The sequence below is a fragment of the Rattus norvegicus genome, chromosome 5 (genome assembly GCF_036323735.1).
Source record: "Rattus norvegicus strain BN/NHsdMcwi chromosome 5, GRCr8, whole genome shotgun sequence".
Classification (NCBI taxonomy): Eukaryota; Metazoa; Chordata; class Mammalia; order Rodentia; family Muridae; genus Rattus; species Rattus norvegicus.
In genome coordinates this window covers 120836479-120857211 of record NC_086023.1, presented here as the reverse complement: position 1 = coordinate 120857211, position 20733 = coordinate 120836479, and the positions used below count along the sequence as shown (strand labels likewise).

The 20733-nt window shown below is 44.5% G+C and overlaps 1 protein-coding gene across 5 annotated transcripts in view; it reads right to left on the bottom strand.

Moving 5' to 3' along the window:
* Positions 1-20733, bottom strand: part of Raver2 (ribonucleoprotein, PTB-binding 2) — a 101475-nt gene that overhangs the window by 41070 nt on the left and 39672 nt on the right. For 4 of the 5 annotated variants that reach the window (XM_063287969.1, XM_063287970.1, XM_006238451.5 and 1 more), the window contains 3 exons: positions 11487-11553; positions 5718-6187; positions 1402-1593 (listed from right to left, as the gene is read on the bottom strand). In XM_063287969.1, the coding sequence (XP_063144039.1) occupies positions 1402-1593; positions 5718-5933 (408 nt within the window). In that variant the 5' untranslated portion in view covers positions 5934-6187; positions 11487-11553. The remainder of the gene's footprint in view (positions 1-1401; positions 1594-5717; positions 6188-11486; positions 11554-20733) is intronic. The other variant, XM_039110292.2, reaches the window with a different exon arrangement.

The window sequence follows — 20733 nt, the reverse complement described above, 5'->3', positions numbered from 1 at the left end:
TCTGGAAACAGAGAGACAAAGGATCCAGGGTCAGAGGTGAACTCGGGCAGCAACAGCTGCCCCCCACCCCCCATCCAGGCCCAGACCACCTCCTCTGCTTTCCTGCTCATCTACTTAGGGCTGACTTTTCCATGGCCTGACAGTCACCTGTAGCTCTCTCATTCATACATCTTGTGAGTTCCCCATGCCAAATTCAACCTAAGTCCTCTGACTATGCCACAGCCTTAACTTTAGCATCAACCTAGCACCTGGCCATAGCTCTCCACTCATGGTTCAACCTGACCACTTAGCTCTCTCTCCAAACATTTAACCCAGCTCAGCCTTTAGGGACTACTCAGCCTGCCTCCTTTGGGTCACCAGATTTAATGAAGAACACAGGATGTTCAGTGAAACCCGGAGTTCAGATAAACAATGAGTAATTTTAATAGGATTCTGTCTCACACAAAAACTGTGTTCCCTTGGCAATCCTATCCTCCACCCCCATCAACACATGTCAGTGCCTCACCCGTTCCTTAATGTCACACTCAAATGTCATCTTCATCATGAAGTTTGTTCTGATCCTCTCGAAAGCCTATGCCTCCCCACTTCCTTCACTGAACCATCAAATACGTACTGGGCTGACACGAAAACTGTGAAGGTGTAGTCCATATCTAAGGGGCCTTCCAGCTAGAACAAGTCACAGGAAAGGGGCAAGTGTCTGGCGCCAGGTGAACAGAAGAGGTGGACATTTTCCTCTGCTTGGAAGCTGAACACTACACTGTAGGAATCTATGTTCTGAAAACGTCTAGGGAAACCAGCATGGCACTTGAGACTTAAAGCTCACAGTGACTAAAATGTTTGCTGAATGAAATTCTTTCAAAAATGACTGTGGATAGTGGCTGGGGAGGTAAAGTGCCTAGGGTGTAAAGACCAAAGCTTGGGTCCCACTTCTGGGAGGCTGTAAAAGCTAGGCAGCTTCGATTGCCGACTGTACTCCCAGCACTTGGGAAGCACGCAGGGAGCCCCAGGGCAGGCTGCTAGACTTGCTGGAATGGGTGAGCTCTGGATTCAGTGAAAGCCTTGCCTCCATAAATAAAGTGGAGAGAGATCAAGGAAACCCTGGCACAGCCTTGGGCTTCCATATGTAAACACATACATTACTTGCACATCTGCACATAAACCTCACACACACAAATTACTCGAGATGACTACATTTTCATAAATTCTCTCTCGCTCTCTCAACTTCTGGCTTGGTTTGACTTATACCGCTTGGCCAGCTTTTTAAACAATACACTTACGGTTTAAAAACATGGATGTCTTCAGCGTATGGAAACTACAATAGCCCAGGGAGTGACTACTAACTGTATCTAGACTTGGAAGGCCACGATAGTCTCCCGATTGTCTAAGCAGCAAGCCACTCACCGCGCGCTGAGCCGCTATGAGGGCTGCGAGAGTGCTTCGCCCTGGTGCTCCTGGGGCACAGAAGGACAGTTGAACTTGGCTCCCCTTGATGGTGATGCCATCTGCCACCTGCTGGACCTCCTCAGCGTGCTCCGCTGTGCTATATTCAACCACTGCAAAGCCACCACCGTGACTTCCTTCATCCTGTGCAAGCTGATACCACACAACACATTAAATAAGAGATTTGGAAATTGACTTATGATCATTTGTTTACAGTAATCGTTTCCAACTTCAACAGCTAGGCCCTCAGCCTGTACCGGCGACAATATTAAGTTTCTTCTCCAACTGGCTTAGACACAGTTGTTCTCAAAGATAAGGATTTCGATCCAATTATTTTCTTCTTCTAATTTAACAGTCAATAATTTCCTACTTAAGAAACAGACGTAATTATCAATTAACAGAAAAAGGTAAACAGGTAAATAATTATATTAAAGCTTTCTCCAAAGCATGACACCAGATTCGTGAGTAATGAAACACTGATTATGTCATCCATATGTCATCCAATGACAAATGGTGCCAGCAAATGAAGAGAGGTGGGAGGAGCCACGGTCAACTTCTAGTTCAACACATTAAGCAAATCCCAGGAATCCGGTCAAACCAAAAAATAAGTCTTATTTATGAAAGCCATGCCTCGGTTGGACACTCCATCACTGGCAGCACACAGCCTTCCCTTTAGAGTGTGGGCTAACGAGCTGCCACACATGGACCTGGGTCTCCTTCTGTCACCCACCTGCAGGCAGGAGTGTGCAGGATGACAGTAAAGTCCTGGCTCTACAGGCTTGCATGAAGAGCAGAGGGAAGAAGGAATACATCACTACCACACGGTTCCGAGATTCAAACACATCTGATGCATCTTAATACACACTCCAAGGTGACAGAGGTGACAAAAATCAAGCTTGTGTCTTTGAGAAGTCACAAACACACAACCCTATTATGTGGGTTTTATAGCTCATGTTAACATTACAAATAAATGCTTTCTGAGTCCTTCATAGTTTTTTGTTTGTTTGTTTGTTTATCTTAAAAGCTTAACTTTTGCTGGGTGGTGGTGGTGCATACCTTTAACCTCAGCACTTGAGAGGCAGAGGCAGATGAACATTTGTGAGTCCCAGGACATCCAGGGCTACACAGAGAAAACCCTGTCTCAAACAAACACACAGACAGCGTAACTTTTACTTCGCTGTTATACTTAGGCCAAGTTTCCATTTCTCTCCCCTTCAAGATCTTTACTCCTTTAAACTCTCCTAAATTGTATTTTTCTCCAGAAAGCTTTTTCCAAATGTGTAGGGCAAAGGAAAAATACCTACCTCTTCCAAGTATTCCTCTAAGAACTCAATTCCTCCTATAATTGAAACCAGATCTTCAGATCAGAGCTGCTGAAGCCAGCTGTCCCTCTGGTCCCTTGACTGCAAGAGAGTGTGTCTCCAGCCAGGGGACCCTCTGATAGCTTACCAGGGACAAGAGCCTGAACGTGACAGACCCATGGGTAAGGAGCCATGGAGATGCCACTTTAATATATGTCTGAAGCTTTAAAACCACACCTGAAGTTGTTTCAGTGAGATGACATTCACTCTTACCTAAAGCATTCCACCCGAAGGCCTCCTAAACAAATCTCTTTAAAACTACATCGGCAGGGTTGGAGTGGACACTCAGCTCAATACCAGAACTACACAAAGAAGTTTCCATTCTTTTGAAGCATTTTAGTAGGAGTTAAGGGTCACTCATCAGAATAGTAGAAACAGAGTTTACCACTGTATAGCTAGACAAGGTGATGTGTAAGGTTTCCACTGACTCTTGGGCTCTTGTTCTAAAGATCTCTGATACACCATGGAGATTTAAGGATAGACACAGGATGACAGCACTATGTAAATCTTGGTATTCAATAATATCGGGACATCACTAGACCAATCTGCTTCCAGTAACTGAGAAGGGTGGGTCAAAGGTTTGTTACAGAATATTGTAATTTAATAAAAGTCTTTAATGTTTCACCACTGGGATGGGAAGAACAACGATGTGAGAAAAAGCAAGATGGAGCCATTCATATGAAAGTCTAAAATATGCATACTGCCACCCAATCTCACTCACATGTGCAGAATCTGGAAAGGACAATCTTCTAGAAAGTAAGGAGCAGATGGTGTTCAGCAGTGGACAATGGAGTCACCAGTAGAAAGGTTTGTTACAAGGTATAAAATTTAAGGTTGATAGGAAAACCTAAGTTCGGGAGATCTAACACAAAATATGCTCCATCACAATTAACAATACACTATGTTCCCAAGGCATTCTGAGTGTGGATAGGGAGTGTTCCCATCACAGAAGATGGCTCTGTGAGATAATGCTTGGTCAGTTGGCTGGCTTTAGGCTCCCTTCTATGTGTGCACATTTCACAGCATCATGCTAGGTATAACAAATGCATATAACTTTATTTATCCATTTAAACATACACTTGTGCATTATATACATACACATGCACAATCCAACTCCAAAATTTCACTGAGAATTTGACAACTGCTGGGAGAGAAGGAGAAAAGGGAGGGAGTTAAGACAGGAAGCATGGACGTGAGGGAGGGGGTAAAAAGGAGGACATGAAGGAAACAGAGAACTGGTCTGTTGCTGTCAGAGAGCTGCAAGGTGGGGTGTCATACAGCAGGTCTCTGTGCAGTTATTAGAATGCATTTACTGTGATAAGGTGCTTGGAAATCCTCACCCGTATAGCCAGGATCTTCTCTGCATGCCTCCTCCATCACAATCCCATCCAGACAGAAATGGGCGTTCATCTTAACCTTTATCCCAGTTCAATATTCTCCAGTAAGACACTTTTCATAGAGGACTGGCAAATATTTGTTCACTTGTCACTCTCACTTACAAAACTGAAGTGCTGAGCCCTGCATGGTCATACAGAAGGTATGGGTAACACTGTTCCCACCCCTGGAGCAGAGGTCCAGCTGGTCATGGGCCTCCACAAGTGCTGATGGTTTCTAGGCATAAGACTTGTTTATATAATAATGAACATAATTTACTTTATGTTCCTCCTTTAGGAAATATTCTCCCTGCTAAGGTTATTGGGGAATGTCCTCTGTGCCAAGGTTAATGACTCTATGATAATCAGAGACAGCTCAAGTCTGGGTGATGAAGGTGTATCTAATGACCTTAGCAAAATAGTTAATGCTGTGACCTTCAGGACAGCCCTGAAGGCTGTGGGAAAGAACTCTAAAAACACGAGTTCAAAGGTATATAAACAGGATTTCTTAATATAAGGATGCAATATGAATTACATGAATTCACAGATCTAAAAACAAACAAACAAACAAACAAAATTACAAACAAACAAAGGCAGCTGCACTATGAGCCAGCTTGTCAAAAGGTATTAAGGAAGGAAAAGAGATTTGGGGAGTAGTGATCTCAAAGCAAGATCCCACCCAGCTAAGTTTATTGTTTGTGCTTACAAAGGCAGACTGACTCCCAAGTTCAAGGTCAGCCTGGAACAGAGTGAGTTTAGGCCCAGGTGTGGTGGGAATGTTGACCTTAGATTGAGATCCCACCCAGCTAGCATACTGTTTGTACTTACAAAGTCGGGCAGATCTCTGAATTCATTAGCCATGTTAAATTTTTTTTTTAACTTGGTATCTTTAAGAGTCAAGGGGCTAAGGTCATAAAATACTGATTTCAAGGGATAAGCAAAAGGGAACCTGAAGTAAATGACTGAATTGATATGAAAATAAAAGAGTGGGCTTTTGTCTGCAAGACAGAGAGAACAGCTTAGAGAGTGAACATAGCTTTTAGAATTTCTCTAACAGGATTTCCGACTTTGGTCCCCACAACTGATTCTGAGTCATTCTTTCACTGCTCCCAAGCACCCCTTCCTCAGGACCCCCACCCAAGCCGAGGCTGGCCCCTGGCAGTGAAGCACTGACATACAGCACTCTACTCTCCACATCTCTGATATAACCTAGCACTGGTCTTCCCCAGAGACAGTGGTGAACATGACTTGGAGAAAAGAATGGGTTGATGGATGAGTGACTGAATGACTGGGGGAATGAGAGAGGGAGTAAGCAATGGATTTGCTATGATATTGTAAACAAAGCAACCGAGTTTGCCCATGGACAGAAGGGAACAACTTAAAACCTCCTTAGAGTCCTCATCATAGACCAAGGCAGAATCGAAACTGTCACAGTAATGTTCCAATGGGTGCAACAGATTAACAGGTTACAGATATAGGCATTGATCAGATATGAATACAGCTATTTTTAAGTATCTCAAATCAGCTCTTAAAAAATACATACCTGGCAAAACACAGGTTTATGGATACTAGAAAAAAGTTGCAAGAGCTCTTCTGAATCGCTGTAGTCACTGGGGAGTTTATCTATACAAAGGCACTTAGAATGGATGAGCTCCGAGGCCAAGAGATTAACATCCATCCACTGTGCGAAGAGGGCCGAGGCTCCCATCTGCCTGCCCAGTAGCTCCAGTCTGGCCTTGGCAGCAAAGTCCTTCTTCATGTACTCCACAAACCCATAGCCTTTGGAGTGGCCGGTCACTTCACTGTAGACCAAAAAACACCTCTCGATATTGCCATAGGCACGGACGAGTTCTTCAAACTCTTCTAACGTGAACGAGACGGGCAGGTTGGTGATGCACAACAGAGCGTCTGTGGGCTGCAGCTGCACTGTCAGCTCTCTGCCTCGGAAAGAAAACTGATGGAACCTCTGAATTGCACTCTGTGCTTGCTCCCCATTCAACAAGGTAACAAAGGCTGAAAGACAACAGAGGGACCAGCAAGGTCTGAGGTCAGTGCTTTCACCATCTCTGCTGTGACCCAAGGGTAAGGAATACACCTTATGCCTAAGTCTATACAAATGTGCAATCTTCTTCTGAAGCAAAGTCATCACAAAATATACCCTATTACGTGTAACACCCCCTCCCACCCCACTCCACTTTTCGAGACAGAGTCTCACCATCTAGCTACTGTTGGTCTGGAACTCACTATACAGACCAAGCTGACTTCAAACTCAGAGATCCAGTTGCCTCTGCCTCCAGAATGCACCACCAAACCTGACCCCTTTGATTATTGTTTAGAAACTACTCATTCTCTCTCTCTCTCTCTCTCTCTCTCTCTCTCTCTCTCTCTCTCTCTCTCTCTCTCTCTCTGTCTCTCTCTCTCTGTCTCTCTCTCTCTCTGTCTCTCTCTCTCTGTCTCTGTCTCTGTCTCTCTCTCTCTCTCTCTCTCTCTCTCTCTGTGTGTGTGTGTGTGTGTGTGTGTGTGTGTAGGTAGGTAGGTAGGCAGGCAGGCATGTAAGTGCACACAGTGGCTAGAGGACGGCAGCAGCATCCTCCACTAGTCTCTGCCTAATCCCTTTGAGGTGGACTCCATGCCCTCAACCCAGAGCTCGTTCTCTCAGAGAGGCTGCAGCCAGCAAGGCTACTGTATCCCTCTACTCCAGGTTAGTCCTACTCAGAGCTGCCCTTACCAGAGCATGCGAGACATGCCTAGCTTGGTATGTGGGTGCTGGGATTCAAACTCAGGTCCTTGTGATTGTTCAGAACACATTCTTAACCACTGAGCCATCCCTCCACTCTGAGTTTTCAACTCTAATTATTTTTTTTAAATGCTGATGCTCCACTGAACCAATTTCATGGCTAGTTGCTCAAATAAAAAGTTTGGCAATTATATTAGGAATTCCACTGTAAGCTCCACCCTATTCTGAGGGATTTTGTTTGCGGTAGCACTTTCTAACACACAAATTTGAACCCCCTCAAAAACAATTGAAAGTTTTATGAAAATCCTCAATGAAGTTAAAATGAGATTACGAGAACTTTCCCCCCAGAAAGATCTCAAAGACCTGAAAAACTGAAAGTACAGTAAAAGATGCCAAAATGCCTGAAGGAAACCAGCTTTTCCACATCCTTTTCATATCACTATGGTCAATTAAGACCGTGGCGTGGCTCTGCAATGCCAACCCGGCTGAGTGAGTTCATCCCAGGACCTGGATGGTAGGAGAAGAGACAACTGTGATTAACAGCCACAACTGTCCTTCGGTCTCATGTGTGTGTGTGTGACTTTAGTGTGTGTCAAGTTAACATAAAACTACCCAGCAAAACTGACCCCTTCTTAACTTGACGCACACACACACATACACACACACTAAATCGGTATAATTTTTAAAAAAGGAGATAATAAAATCATTGGCTAGCTTCAAAGAACCCATGAATGTATATAATGCCATATACAATTTTGATAGATAATATCAAATGAAAAGATAACACGATTCTGAGCTTGGATAAGTATTTTAACCTTCAATCTAGATCAAACAATTTTAAAAGCTACCTACCTAAGCTATTTAAGCATCAAACAATAAAATGTTTGAAATAAAAAACTATGACATAGCTGGCTGGGCACGTGCCTAGAATCTCAGCACATATGAGACAGAGACAGGTGGACCATACATTCAGGGCCACCCTGGGCTGCATAGTTGAGACAGGGAAACCCTGCCTCAAGAAAACAAAACAAAACAAAACAAAACAAAAAAAAACCATAAAAACCAAAAACCAAAAACAAACATGTGAGGTGCAAATCAATGAAATATAATGATCATATTTGTTAGAATTAAATTTTAGTTATATCAATTTATCTGTTTTCACTAATGAACATAAATATTTTAAGAACTTTGGTAAGAAAGCCTCCAATCAAAATACCGCAGAGCAATCCACAAATCACAAGGGAGCTACTCTCCAAAGTGCCTCTTCTCCTTAGGGAGCACAGTGGGACAGCTTGTAAGCATTCAATCCACCCGGGTTCAAACAAAGCAGAGTCCTATGTGGTTCAGAGCAAATGCACAAAGAGGTAAGAAAGGGAGAATCCCACAGGATGGATAATTCCGTCCTCCCTTAGTTGGTCTTGGTGACCATGTAGCTATCAGACTGTGAGCATTGTACCTCTCCAAGTGCTGCTATCATTTAAAACAGCACAGTTTTCATTGTGCAACCTCTCCAAATGCCAAGGACAACTCTACATCTAAGTCTTCCAACAGGGGAGCAAGAACAGCCCTGTCATCCTTATTGTGAGAATTAACTTTCAATTTCCAATACCATTTGTTTTTAAAGCTGGTTTGCTTTGGGTTTTACTAGCTATTTTGTTGTTGTGACAAAATAACCTGACAAATCCACCTGTCTTAGCCAGGCTTACACTGAAGTAAGTCAGGTTACCACCACAATAGGCTGGCCCTTCCCCATTCATCACTAATTAAGAAAATGTTCTACAGGCCGGTCTGAGAGGCATTTTCTCAATTGAAATTCCCTCCTCTCAGGTGACTTTAGTGTGTGTCACCCAGCAAAACTGACCCCTTCTTAACTACACACACACACACACACACACACACACACACACACACACACACACACACACACACACACACACACACACAGGTCACTGTTAAGTAACAGCTTTTTTGTTGTTCATTACCAACATCACATGTGGTGATGGTAACCCCAACACTCCGGGCCACCTGGTAGACTGAGCAAGTTCCAGAACAGCTGCAGCTACAGAGAGAAACTCTGTATCAAAAACCAAAAACAAACAAAAAGACATCACAAACAAAAAACACTTTAACAACTTAAAAAGTCCCAAAGCCTTACAAATTCAAACACTTTAAAAGCTGTCTTTTAAAAAGTATCAAAAAGTATCAAAAAGACTTTTGAAAACCAAAGTCTTTGTAAAACTCTAAATTCTCTTTTTTTAAAGTTTAAAGTCTCTCAACTAGTGTCTCCTGCAAAATCCGAAAATAAATGCTTTCTTATTTCAAGAGGGAAGAAGCAGGGCACAGTCACAGTCTGAACAAGGCAAAACCCAAACTCCAATCATGTAAATAACTCAGTGTTCAACATCTGGGATTCACTCACGATCTTCTGGGCTCCTCCAAGAGGCTTGGGTCACTTCCACAGCTCTGCCCTCTGGGGCACAGAGCTTGTCTTCTAAGGCTGGGCAGGCTCCAGTCCACCACTACTGCTGTTCTTGGTGGTCATACCATGGCCAAATGCTGGGGTCTTAGTGCAACTGAGCATTGTCACCAATAGCCTCTCCTGGGGTCTATTCATGGTGACCAGCTTCAACTTTTCTCCATGACCCCTGTAATCCTTGACCTTCAACTGCTACTGAGGCTGCACCTTCACCAATGGCCTCTTCTGGCCTCTCAGAGTGCCAAGCCTCAGCTGTTCTTCATGATCCCTTCATGCCTTCAAAACCATTTCCACCCGTGAGACTCTTAAACACTACCAAGTACACTACCAAGTTTGGCTGCCAGCACAAGATCCAACCCAGCTTCTACGTGCTAACTCTTAGGAAACACTTCTCAGAGGATTTCATCTCAGTGATACTGGTCTCTTCTTAATCACTGCTAACTTCTCAGCCCCAGCCTACCAACATCAATTGTCCCAGAAGAGCAAAAGTTTACTTCAATGGCTCTGGTCTCTGGTTAATCACTGCTGATTCTTTAGCCCCAGCTTCCAGAACCACAGAATATTAATTCAAAATACCAAAAACACAACATCCCAGATAATCTGTAATTCTCAGACTTCCCTCTGGAACTTCCCAAGACAGGCCTCCCTCATCTGCATTGCTCTCAACATTCTTAGCTTCTAAGGTTCCACAGAACAGCTCATCAAGCTTTGAATCTCAGTGGCTTCTCAAGACCAAAGTTCCAAAGTCCTTTCACAATCCTACCTAAAACACCATGGTCATGTCTGTCAGAGCAATGCCCCACTACCCTGGTACCAATTTCTGTCTTAAGGGTTTCTATTGCTATGATGACAAAAATAAAGATGGGGAGGAAAGGGTTTATTCAGCTTACACTTCCATATTGCAGGTTACCACTAAAGGAGGTCAGGACAGGAACCTGAAGACAGGAGCTGACCCAGAAGGCTACTACACACTGGCTTGCTCAGCCTGCTTTCTTATAGAACCCAGATCCACCCGCATAGGTGGTACCATCCACAATGGGCTGGTCCACTGTGTTCCATCAACCACTGATTTTTAAAAGGCCCTACAGGCTTGCCTACAGCACGATCTTATGGAGGGATTTTCTTGATTGAGGTTATCTCCTTTCAGATGGCTATAGCTCGTGTCAAGTTCACATAAACTACCCAGCATGCAACCTAAAGAAAGAAAGTTTTATTTTGGCTCAGCTCGTCACGGTGGGGAAGTTCTGGTGGCAGGAACTTGAGGCAGCTGGTCCGCAACACCCAGAGTCAGCTCACCTTCTCCTTTTCATAAAGTCCAGTAGCCCAGGGTAACCACTGTGCTACCTCAGTTAAACTAACAGACACTCCCTCACAGGCACACCCCCCTGCAGGTTCAGTTGTTTTTAACTCAGTAATAAACACTGGGACTCTAGCTATACTCCTTGGTGGGGGCGATGCTTGGATCAAACCCATCTCCTGTACAAGTGCTGCACGCGGAGCTGTAGTCCCAGCACCCAGGTACCATTTGCATTGGAGTACACATGTATACAGTGGCCTTAACATCTTCCATGCTATGTTTTACCATCTCAAACACTGCTCATGAACAATTATATATCATATGCCCACAAAAGAACTGAGTTCTGATCTCACAGATATGAAACCAATACTCAGAAAAACTAAGCACGTTTCCTACTTTGTCCAGCTAAAGGTCAGGTTATGCACACACAGTGGGTCTGCAGAAGCCAGTAACATTAGATGGAAGCATGTCTCGGCCCTGAAGAACACTTGTTAGAGCGTAGCATTCAACGTTCATGGTTAAAAGTCACAGAGCTCCAGTTACACTGAATTTGTTTACTGGTTAAAGTTCGGGACAGTCAGAAAGTAACCATTGGGTCACACTGATGGGCTTTTACGCATAGGAACCCCATAGCTGACCAAACACAGAGCTCAGAGTCGAAATGCTTGGCAGCACCTGTGAAGGCCCTGAGTTCAATCCCCAGCACCGGAAGACAGTTCAACATGAAAAGACAGCAAGCTTTCCTGCTCGATAACACATGCAAAACAAAAGCGAGATCAGGGGCTTGGAAGGGAACTCTCACCTGTTCGTTTATTCCTGTCCACATAGCAATACTTTAGCTCATAGTCCTGTAATAACTCATGAACCTCCTGAAAGACACAAAGCCGTGAAAACTCAGTAAGTACAACAATTTGGTTAGTGGTTAGTGCATGACCCAGCTTGACTGCCACCCTCCGCCATCACACACACATAGACACATGCACACGCACACTGCTATCTCCTGTCACATATGCCCACCCTCCAGACTGCCCCATATTCCCCTCAAACAGAGCACTTATGACCCATGTGAACCTGAGCCTTGTTCTGTACTCTAGCTTGCACTTCTAGCACTAGTGAACTAGCCATAAAGGCTGCCCAGGCCACCCGAGGTCACACTGAAATCCCACCTCCAATGCTCTTCCGGGAAGCTCTGCCCGATAACTTCCCACAGAAAGTGCCCTCATTCGACAATCACCATCAATGTCCTGATTTATGCCTCTTGTGGAAATAAATACATATTAAATCACTTCACGTGCCGTGGGTTAGGCAAGAAATACCCCTGTAAATGCATGTAACAAACATGGAGAATAAACAAATGTGGATTTTATATACCGTGATAAGTAAACTGAATTTTTAATAATAATGAATTAAACTTAAATGAAATGTTTTTTATGAAAAACAAAGTAAAAGAAACGGGTTGCAGTCGTCTCTTCTTGGCTCCTGATAGCATACAATGTACGAACATTCTTTATACATTTAGGTTTTGACTGCATCGCTTTACATGATGTTGGCATTAAGAACACGCATCAAAGGGAATAGAATTTGTTTGGAATTGGTTTGCACTGAAATTTTTCCGCATGCTTTCTTTGGGACAGGGTCTCACTATGTAACTCTGACCAGGGGCTGGTGTTTCCTGGCTGGGCACAAATCGAATAATTCTTAAGGGACACAAAGGACTTAAGCTTCTATAGGCGGATGTTTTGACCCCACACAGAGTGACAAGCAACCCATTCTAGGTAACAAATGCATGTGAGGAAAAGGCTGGTATCAGCATTTAATCAATGAGTTCTTACTACTGCAATTGCCACGATTAGTTTTCTTCCAGCTTTTGATGAAGAAACTGGACTGAAAACAGGGGACTAAGCAGGTAGGTGACTCTATGGGCAAGCGCTTGTCAGAGAACTGTGAGGACCAGTGTAGATCCCCAGAACCCACATAAAAGATGGCACGTGGCAGCCTCCTATATCTCTAGCACTCTGGAGGCAGAGACAGAATCCCTGGGGCAAACTGGCTAGCTAGCCTGGCATACTCTGGTTTCAGTGAGACATGAAAGACCCTGTCTTGACAGAGTGTGAAGGGATCAAGGAAGACACCTGATAAATACCAACTTTGGTCCTCCGCACATGTATTTGTGCACAAGACACACACACACACACACACACACACGCACGCACGCACGCACGCACGCACGCACGCACGCACGCGCTTTTTAAAAAGTCAGGAAACTTGAGTAGAAGAAACTCAAGTATAATCAGTGACATTAGCCACTTCTGAGTGTGGATTCTGGAAGGTTCCATAAAACACACTCTCATTCCGTCTAGTATAAACTTTCAAAAGAGTATATCATGACGTAAGCATTAACAGTTAAAACATGATCACAGTGAATAGTTCCGTAGTGAAGAGTGACCTAGGAAAGGAACATAAACAATAGGGCTGCCACACACAGGAAGTTTCCCTGGGAATGTGGAGATGACTCAGCTCTTCCAGAGGTCCCAGGACCAATTTCCATCACCTACGTGTTGGCTCCTAACCATTGGTAACTCCAGTTCCAGAGATTCAGACACCCTCTTCTGGCCTCTGTGAGCACCAGACACCTACAAGGTCCATAGATATATACAGGCAGGCAAAATACCCAAAGACATCAAAGTTTACCCTTGATATCCGTGCAGAAGAGAAAGAGCAATATAGCCATAATAAGTAAACTGTAAAACCATCAGCCAGGTGAGATCATGACAGTCATCTGTCACACAGGACGGGCAGGTGAAGTTGAGCATCTTGCACAGCATACTAATAAGCTTTTGCTACAAATGCCTAAAAACACACATCGGTTCTGTGAAATGGTTTGCTGAATATTGCAGTTTAGATATTAGAGTCGTTTATCTTGGACATTTTCTCAGACTTTGGAAAATGTCAATTGTGCGTCCTAAGAAAAGCATAACCTCTCCTTACGTAACGCACACCTTGCCAGCCGGCTAAGTTAGCGCTGCCCAGAGGAGCCTTTATATGAGGGATCAAGTGTGTTCTTCTGGTGGCGCAGGCTCTAATCTTTCATTTGGCTGGTGAGCAGCTGTCGAGTGCTAGATAAAGAAGGCCGATACCACTCATCACGTTATCGAGTATCTGTAAACAAACGGCACGCTGTACAGTTCCTCTAGCCGAGGGAATTACCTCAGGGAAATCTTCAGGGCCAGAGATGCACTTTGCAACTTAGAAATCTTATTTTCACAACATCTGTACTTTTGGTGACGGCGCTCCTGTTCATCGGGTGTGGAGGGTACTGTCTGCTGATGGGGAAGCCATACAAAGCTTCCAAGAGAGAAGGAAACAATGGCCTTTCTCTGCCCTAAAGATCATCCCTCCATCTGTGCCTCAGCAAGGAGACCCAGGGTAGAAATTTCAGAGCTGATGGAATCCTAGGAAGCATTTGCCAAAATTTCCCTAAGCTCTGCCACAGTCCTGAGAGAACTGATCTTACAGCTCCCAGGAGCTGACACCGATGTGTGATTTCCCCCCTTCACATACACTTTGAAAGCACTCTGTGCAGCAACTTCATTTACAAATTCCTTAGGGTACAGGAGTATGTCAAACTGACATTTCTGGCTGACATCAGTGTGTCCAGGCCAGATTCTTTAACATCTGCTGAAGCTTTATGATAGAGAGCCTCAGAAAAGGTCTCTAGCAGAGGACAAACAGCTTTGATTACAGCTGTGACGGAGCCCACCCACCCACCACAGCTGTTCTGCACCCCTTCCCATGTGAAAGATTCGGGCCTAAAGCATAGGTCTCCTAAGTTTGCAGGTTCGATTTTGTTTGTTTGACTCAAATTGTTTTAAGAAAAGCTTTGGGTCCAGCAAGATAGCTGAATGAGTAAAGATGTCCGCCACCAAGCCTGAGACCTGGGGTCAGTGTGTGAGACCATTAAGTGTGGAGACACCTCCATACCATGTCTTTCTGTCTTTCTGTCTGTCTCTGTCTCTCTCTCTGTCTCTCTGTCTGTCTCACACACACACAAATGTAGTAATTAATTTTTTTTAAAAAAAGCTTTCACAGATCAAAGTACACTCTAATAAAGTACACTATTTTTAACTCTCACTAATTTGGATTAAAAGAAGAGAACATGGGGCCTTTGAGATGGCTCAATGGGCAAGAGCACTTGCTGTCAATCCCAAGCCTGAGTTCAATCCCTAGGACTCAGACGATGGAAGGAGAGAATGGACCCTGTCAGGTTATCTTCTGACCTGCACATGCAGATGCAGACAGACGGACAGGCAGGCAGATGTAAAAGGAAACTTAAAGAAGAGAACAAATGTGTTGCTTCAAATTGTAAGCAACTGGAAAATACAATATGACCTACGAAGTGGCTCTAGTTAGTCCTCTTCTCCTCTCTACAGGTGTCTCTCTGGGTAGCTGGGCAGGTCCAGACAAGAGGTTGTTGGACATTTACAAGTGATAATCAGTTATGCTTTCTAAAATCACCTGGGCCCTGATGCGGAAACTTGGTATTACATTTCTAATGCTTGGCTGGTTTCCTGGCCAATGTTATTTTGCTATTTATAAACTATTATATGCTTATAAATACCTCACATCCACTGGCATTTATACACCAGAGATCCTACAGGAGAGAGAAACTCGCGTGTGTGTGTGTGTGTGTGTGTGTGTGTGTGTGTGTGTGTCTGTGCGCGTGCACACATGCATGTATATGCACACACTGAATCCCACTATACACCCCCAGCTGACCTGAGACTTGCTACATAGACTAGGCCGGCTGCTAGCCTGCAGTTATCCTCCTGACTCTGCCTCCCAAGTGCTGGGATTCCAGGCTTATAACGCCATGGCCAGCTGCAAGTGATTAAATTCACAAGAAACTGAAAACCTGTGTGGAAGAAGGAGGTGACTTACAGCCTCATCCACAGCGTATGTAGGTCCTGCTGAGCCACATTCTCTTCATGCTCAGTGTTAGCTGAGACTCAGGTGTTGTCCTCAGTTTGTGGACACAAAACTGTGCCTCTCTGCGGTGGTCTTAATTCAGTGTGGCACTGCGACTGCTGGCTTCAGGTGTCGGTTTAACTACAGCATGCAGTGACTTAAGCAAATATGAACCCAATGTTGCTAAGAAATATTTTACATATATGGTTGGTATCCATCACCAGCTACTTCAGAAAAAGAGACCTTCCATGCAGTGTGAGCCTCATCCCAGTAGTTAAGGCATTAACAGGCAAACCTAGGGCTTCCTGATGACTGTAGCATCCAGCCTTGCCTGGGCTCTTAGCCTGCAGGCATGCCCTACAGCCTCTGGATGTGGCAGCAGGCAACCATGGAGTCAATTAGTCAAATTTTTTTTTATTAATCACTGTTTTCTTTTCTTGAAAATTGATTTTTTTTTCCTTACAATATAGTATGATTATGGCTTCCCCTTCCCTGTGCTCCTCCCTGTTCCTCCCCACCTCCCCTCCCACTGGCAACCACACCCTTTCTGCCTCGTAATAAAACAAATGGGCATCTGAAGAACAATAAAACAAAACAAAAATAAATAAATCAGAATAGGACAAAGCTACCAAACAAGAAAGACCCAAAGAAAAAGCACAAGAAACGCCATATAGATGCAGAGACACACATGTTCGTGTACACAGGGTCCCATGCAGACGTAAAGCTGGAAGTTACACTACATATACAAAGGACCTGTTAGGTTAGAAAACAAAAAAATTCTCTGACTTAACACGGTAAGACAAACCACCTCCAAATATGCCGCTGAGTCTGGTTCGTATGGGCATCTACTGCTGGGACCTACCCTTAAGAGGTCTGCTTGCCCAGTGAGGCTCCCTTGGAGAAAACTAATCTTTCATTTGCAAGAGGCTATCTGTTGAAGATAACCTCTGGGTGAGGGATGGGGAGGTTGCTCACCTCTTTCATTTTCCTTTCAGCTCTACGACCTCATCTGGTGCAGTTCTGTGCAGGCCCTGTGCGTGCTACCTGTCTCTGTGGGCTCACGTGTGCCCGCCCTGCTGAGTCTAGAGGGCCTTGATTCCTTGGTTTCCGACATCCCTCCTGGCCCTTACACTCTTTCTGCCTCCTCTTCCTCAAAGTTCTCTGAGTCTTTGAGGGGGTGGGGGATGTGGTGGAGCCATCCCTTTTAGAGCCGGGGGTCAAGGTCTCTTGCTCTGCGTATTAACCGTTTGTGGGTCTTGGTATTTGCTCCCATCTGCTGCAGGAGGAAGCTTCTCCGATGATGGCTGTGCAAGGCAAGGAGCTGTGGGTACAGCAGAATGTCATTAGGAGGCATTTCATTGCTGTGTTCCTTTAGCAGAACAGTAGTATTTGGTTCCCCCTAGGTCCCTGGCCTATAGTCTCTTGGGTCACCAACACTCAAGGAGTGTTAGGTATGGGTTCCAGCTCATGGAGTGGGCCTTAATTCAAACCAGATATTGGTTGGTTACTCCCACAGGCTTTGTCCCACTACTGCACCAGTGTATCTTGCAAGCAGATAACCACGGTAGACAGAAGTGTTTGCAGCCGGGGTGCTGTCTACCTTTCTCCTTTGGTAGCATGCAGAAGACCTTCTTGTACCATGAACACCAGTCCGTATGGATGAAGACTCTAGGCAGGCACCAGTTCAACCTCTCCTTGCCAGATGAACTGTATAGGCACTGTCTTCAGCTCGTACTGTCAAATCGTGGAGGACCACCCGGTCTTGGCAATCACCTGGGTTGATTAGAGGTTCCCATGGAGCCCTCTTGGACAAGAACTCAACTAGATGTACCTCATTCCCAACACCAGAAGCTTCATTTGGTGCGGGGAGCTGTCCAGTTGGGGCTGTCTGCCCCATTATTTGGTGACTTCACTTAGATTCGCCTTTGTATATGTATATAATTTAGGAAGCTTCTATTTGGATACGATTCTACGTAATCTCTCAAATGGCCCAGTTTTAGCTGTCCCTTTCCATATCAGCAATCAGTCAAATTTTGACATGAACACATTATATACAGGTATCTGTGTGTCTACTGGACTTGTTCTCTGTACAACTCTGGTTGGCACAGACATCTTGTTACATTTCCCTGACATTTACTTCTTCTTCAGGAAAACATTGACTTATTTCTACTCTTTCATTTTTCTATTTTTTCCCTATAGGTGGCTTTTAAAACACTGTGAATACTAACCTTTGTCATTAATAACATTACAAGTGTCTTAATTTAGTACATGGTCTGCTGTTCTGTTTAGTTGAGATTTCCAGTGGAGAGAGGCTTTTCCTTTGGACAAAGTCAATTCAAAGTCTACTCTTCCCCCTTGTGGAGTCTGAGCCTTACAATGTCCTTTTCTGAGTGGGAATGGGGGTGCACCCTACAATGCCAAGCACTCGGGAGGTTGAAACAGAGGGACTGGCCATCCTTGGCTACATAGTGAGTTCATTCAAAACTAGCCTGGGCTACATACAACCCTGTCTTTAAAAAAAAAAAAAAAAAAGGAGGAGGGGAGGAAGGAAAGGAGGAAAGGGGAGGGAAACAGTAGGATCTGTCCTAACCAAATATATAAAGTATTTTGTTTTCCACTAGTTTTCTTCTTCTTACATTTTAATTTCTAGTCACTTTAGAGTAAGGGGTTTTTTGGTGGGGGAGGGGTTGTTTTTGCTGTTGTTGGTTTTTTTGTTTGTTTTGTTTTTGTCTTTTTTTTTTATTTCATTTGGTTGAAGTTGAGGTGGGAGATCTCACAGCTGAGGCTGGTCTTGAACTCCTGATCTCCTGCCTCAATTTCCTAAATGGGATGTCAAGCATGACCGTGCCGTGTTCACATAATGTGAAGTAGGAATTTGGCTTATCTTACTTGGGAAATTAATTTCATTTTCTTCCCAGCTGGATAAGCTACTGTCTGGACCCCACTGATCGATGGTACTAGTTTGCGCTCACACCATTGAGACAACACCCAACAGGGAAAACCCAAGAGAGGAATTCTTTCCTTTGGCTCATGGTTTCAGAGGGCTCCCCTCAGTCATGGTGGGGAAGGGTTGCTGAGACAGCTCAGTCTACAGGCAATGTGTGGTTGAAGGTGTCCCATTGTGGGAGGACAGGAAATAGCACACACAGGAAGCACAGCTGGATGTAAACTTTGAGGCCGACCTTTCATGATCAATTTCTGTCAGTGACACTATCTCTCAACTTCCAGTGTCCAGAAACTCTCAAATTTGTGCCACGAATTGGGGACCAAGTGTTCAAAACATGCGTCTGTGGGGACCTTTCAGATGCAAACCATGGCACTCTCTCAGACAACAAGCCTCCAGACACACAGAAATCAGTGTGTAATCCTAGGTCTCCATCCCATTGGACATCTTATCCAGCCTCTGCTAACTGTGTACTATCCAAAATATGTAACTTGCTAAGTCTGTAATTTAGTAGAAAAAATTCCCCTTATTATTGTTATTTCTAGTTTAGGGATCTTAAGAATAAAACTGGGAATAAAAATTCTGAGTGACTATACATGAGACTAAAACTGCTGAATGATATGCACCGGCATTCTATAATTTGAAGGTTTGTCCCCTCAACATCTCTTGCTGGAGTCTAATTCCCACTGAGGTATTAAGAGGACAGAAACTTAATCTGATTGTGTTTGGAGGTTGACAAGGGTTATATAAGGTCGCCGAGGTGGAACCCCAGTCTTTAAACACTGCAGGGTTTGTAGGAGGGCAACCAAGACGTAGAGGATGTGCAAGAATGCCTGTTGTCCCCACGTGATGCTGAGTGCTGCTGTGAACCTTTGCCAACGCAGCCAAAGCACACATCCTTGACCTCGAACCAGAACTGTGAAACATGTAACTTTATAGCTTGGCCAGACTCTGCCTCTCTTTCTTTAAAAAAGGACTATATATAGCTTACGTTTGTCCTCAGTAGAATCTGCCAGTTTCTGAGACCTTTGAAGCCCTTGACACATTCACTAGGAGACCATGACTGTCAAGTATTCCCGAGGCAACAGGGGAGTCACCTGCCATTTTATCTTTACCCATTCTGGTAGGCCCACAGGTAGTCAACTGTGGTTTTCCTCTGGTTCTCCTCATGCATAATGAAATCACAGACAGACCCTCCTGTTCAATGGCTGTGAGCATTTCCCAAACAGAAGTATCTGTTCTAGCTGATTTTTCAACTGGATAGTTTAGTTTTTCTAATTTTATTAACGTGTGTATATTCTGTAGGAAGGAAAGGAGCCACGCCACGGTGTACAGGTGGAAGTCGGAGGATGACTCGTGGGAGTCAGTTCTCTCCTTCTACCATGTGGAATCTGGGAACTGAACTCAGGTCATCAGGCTTGGCAACAATGCCTTTATCCACAGAGCCATCTTGTGAACCCTGAATCTTTCTAACTTGTTAACTTGTCTGCCTGCACGTGTCTCTTCATACACACACACACATACATACACACACACACATACATACACACACACACACAAGTAGTACTAGTGGTCTATGAACACTTTACAATTCCCTCGGATAGTCTAAGGTCTCTGTGTATCTGTACACATTTTGGGTCAGAACATTAACATCCAAGAACAAGACCAGCTAGGGCTTTAAGTGGGGTTGTTTCAAAGACTCCATGGGTGTTGGAGTCTCGGTTCCCAGCTGGTGCTGCTGTCTGCAGCTGGTGAGGCTTGGAGATGGGGCCTCCTCACTGGGAGAGCTTGCTGGGGATAAGCCTTTGGAATGTGTATCTTGTCCCTAATCCCCTCCGGTCCCTGCTTCTTAGTTGCCTTAAGGTGAGTGATCTCTTCCACCATGACTCACCCTGGGCCCAGAAATAACATAACAGCCAAAACTGGGCGGAACCCTCTGAAAGAGGGCGAACTAAGCCAGCGCCCCTACCCCCCACACCCCACCTACCCACCTCCCCACTCTCCCAACCCCCACCAGTCTTGAGCTGGTTTTCTCAACTTGTGTCCTGTCACAGCAACAGAAAGCCTGACTAGTACACACAAAGTCACACTGGGGACACTCTGGGAAGGACTCATGTTTAAATCAGGCTTCAAGCTTTTC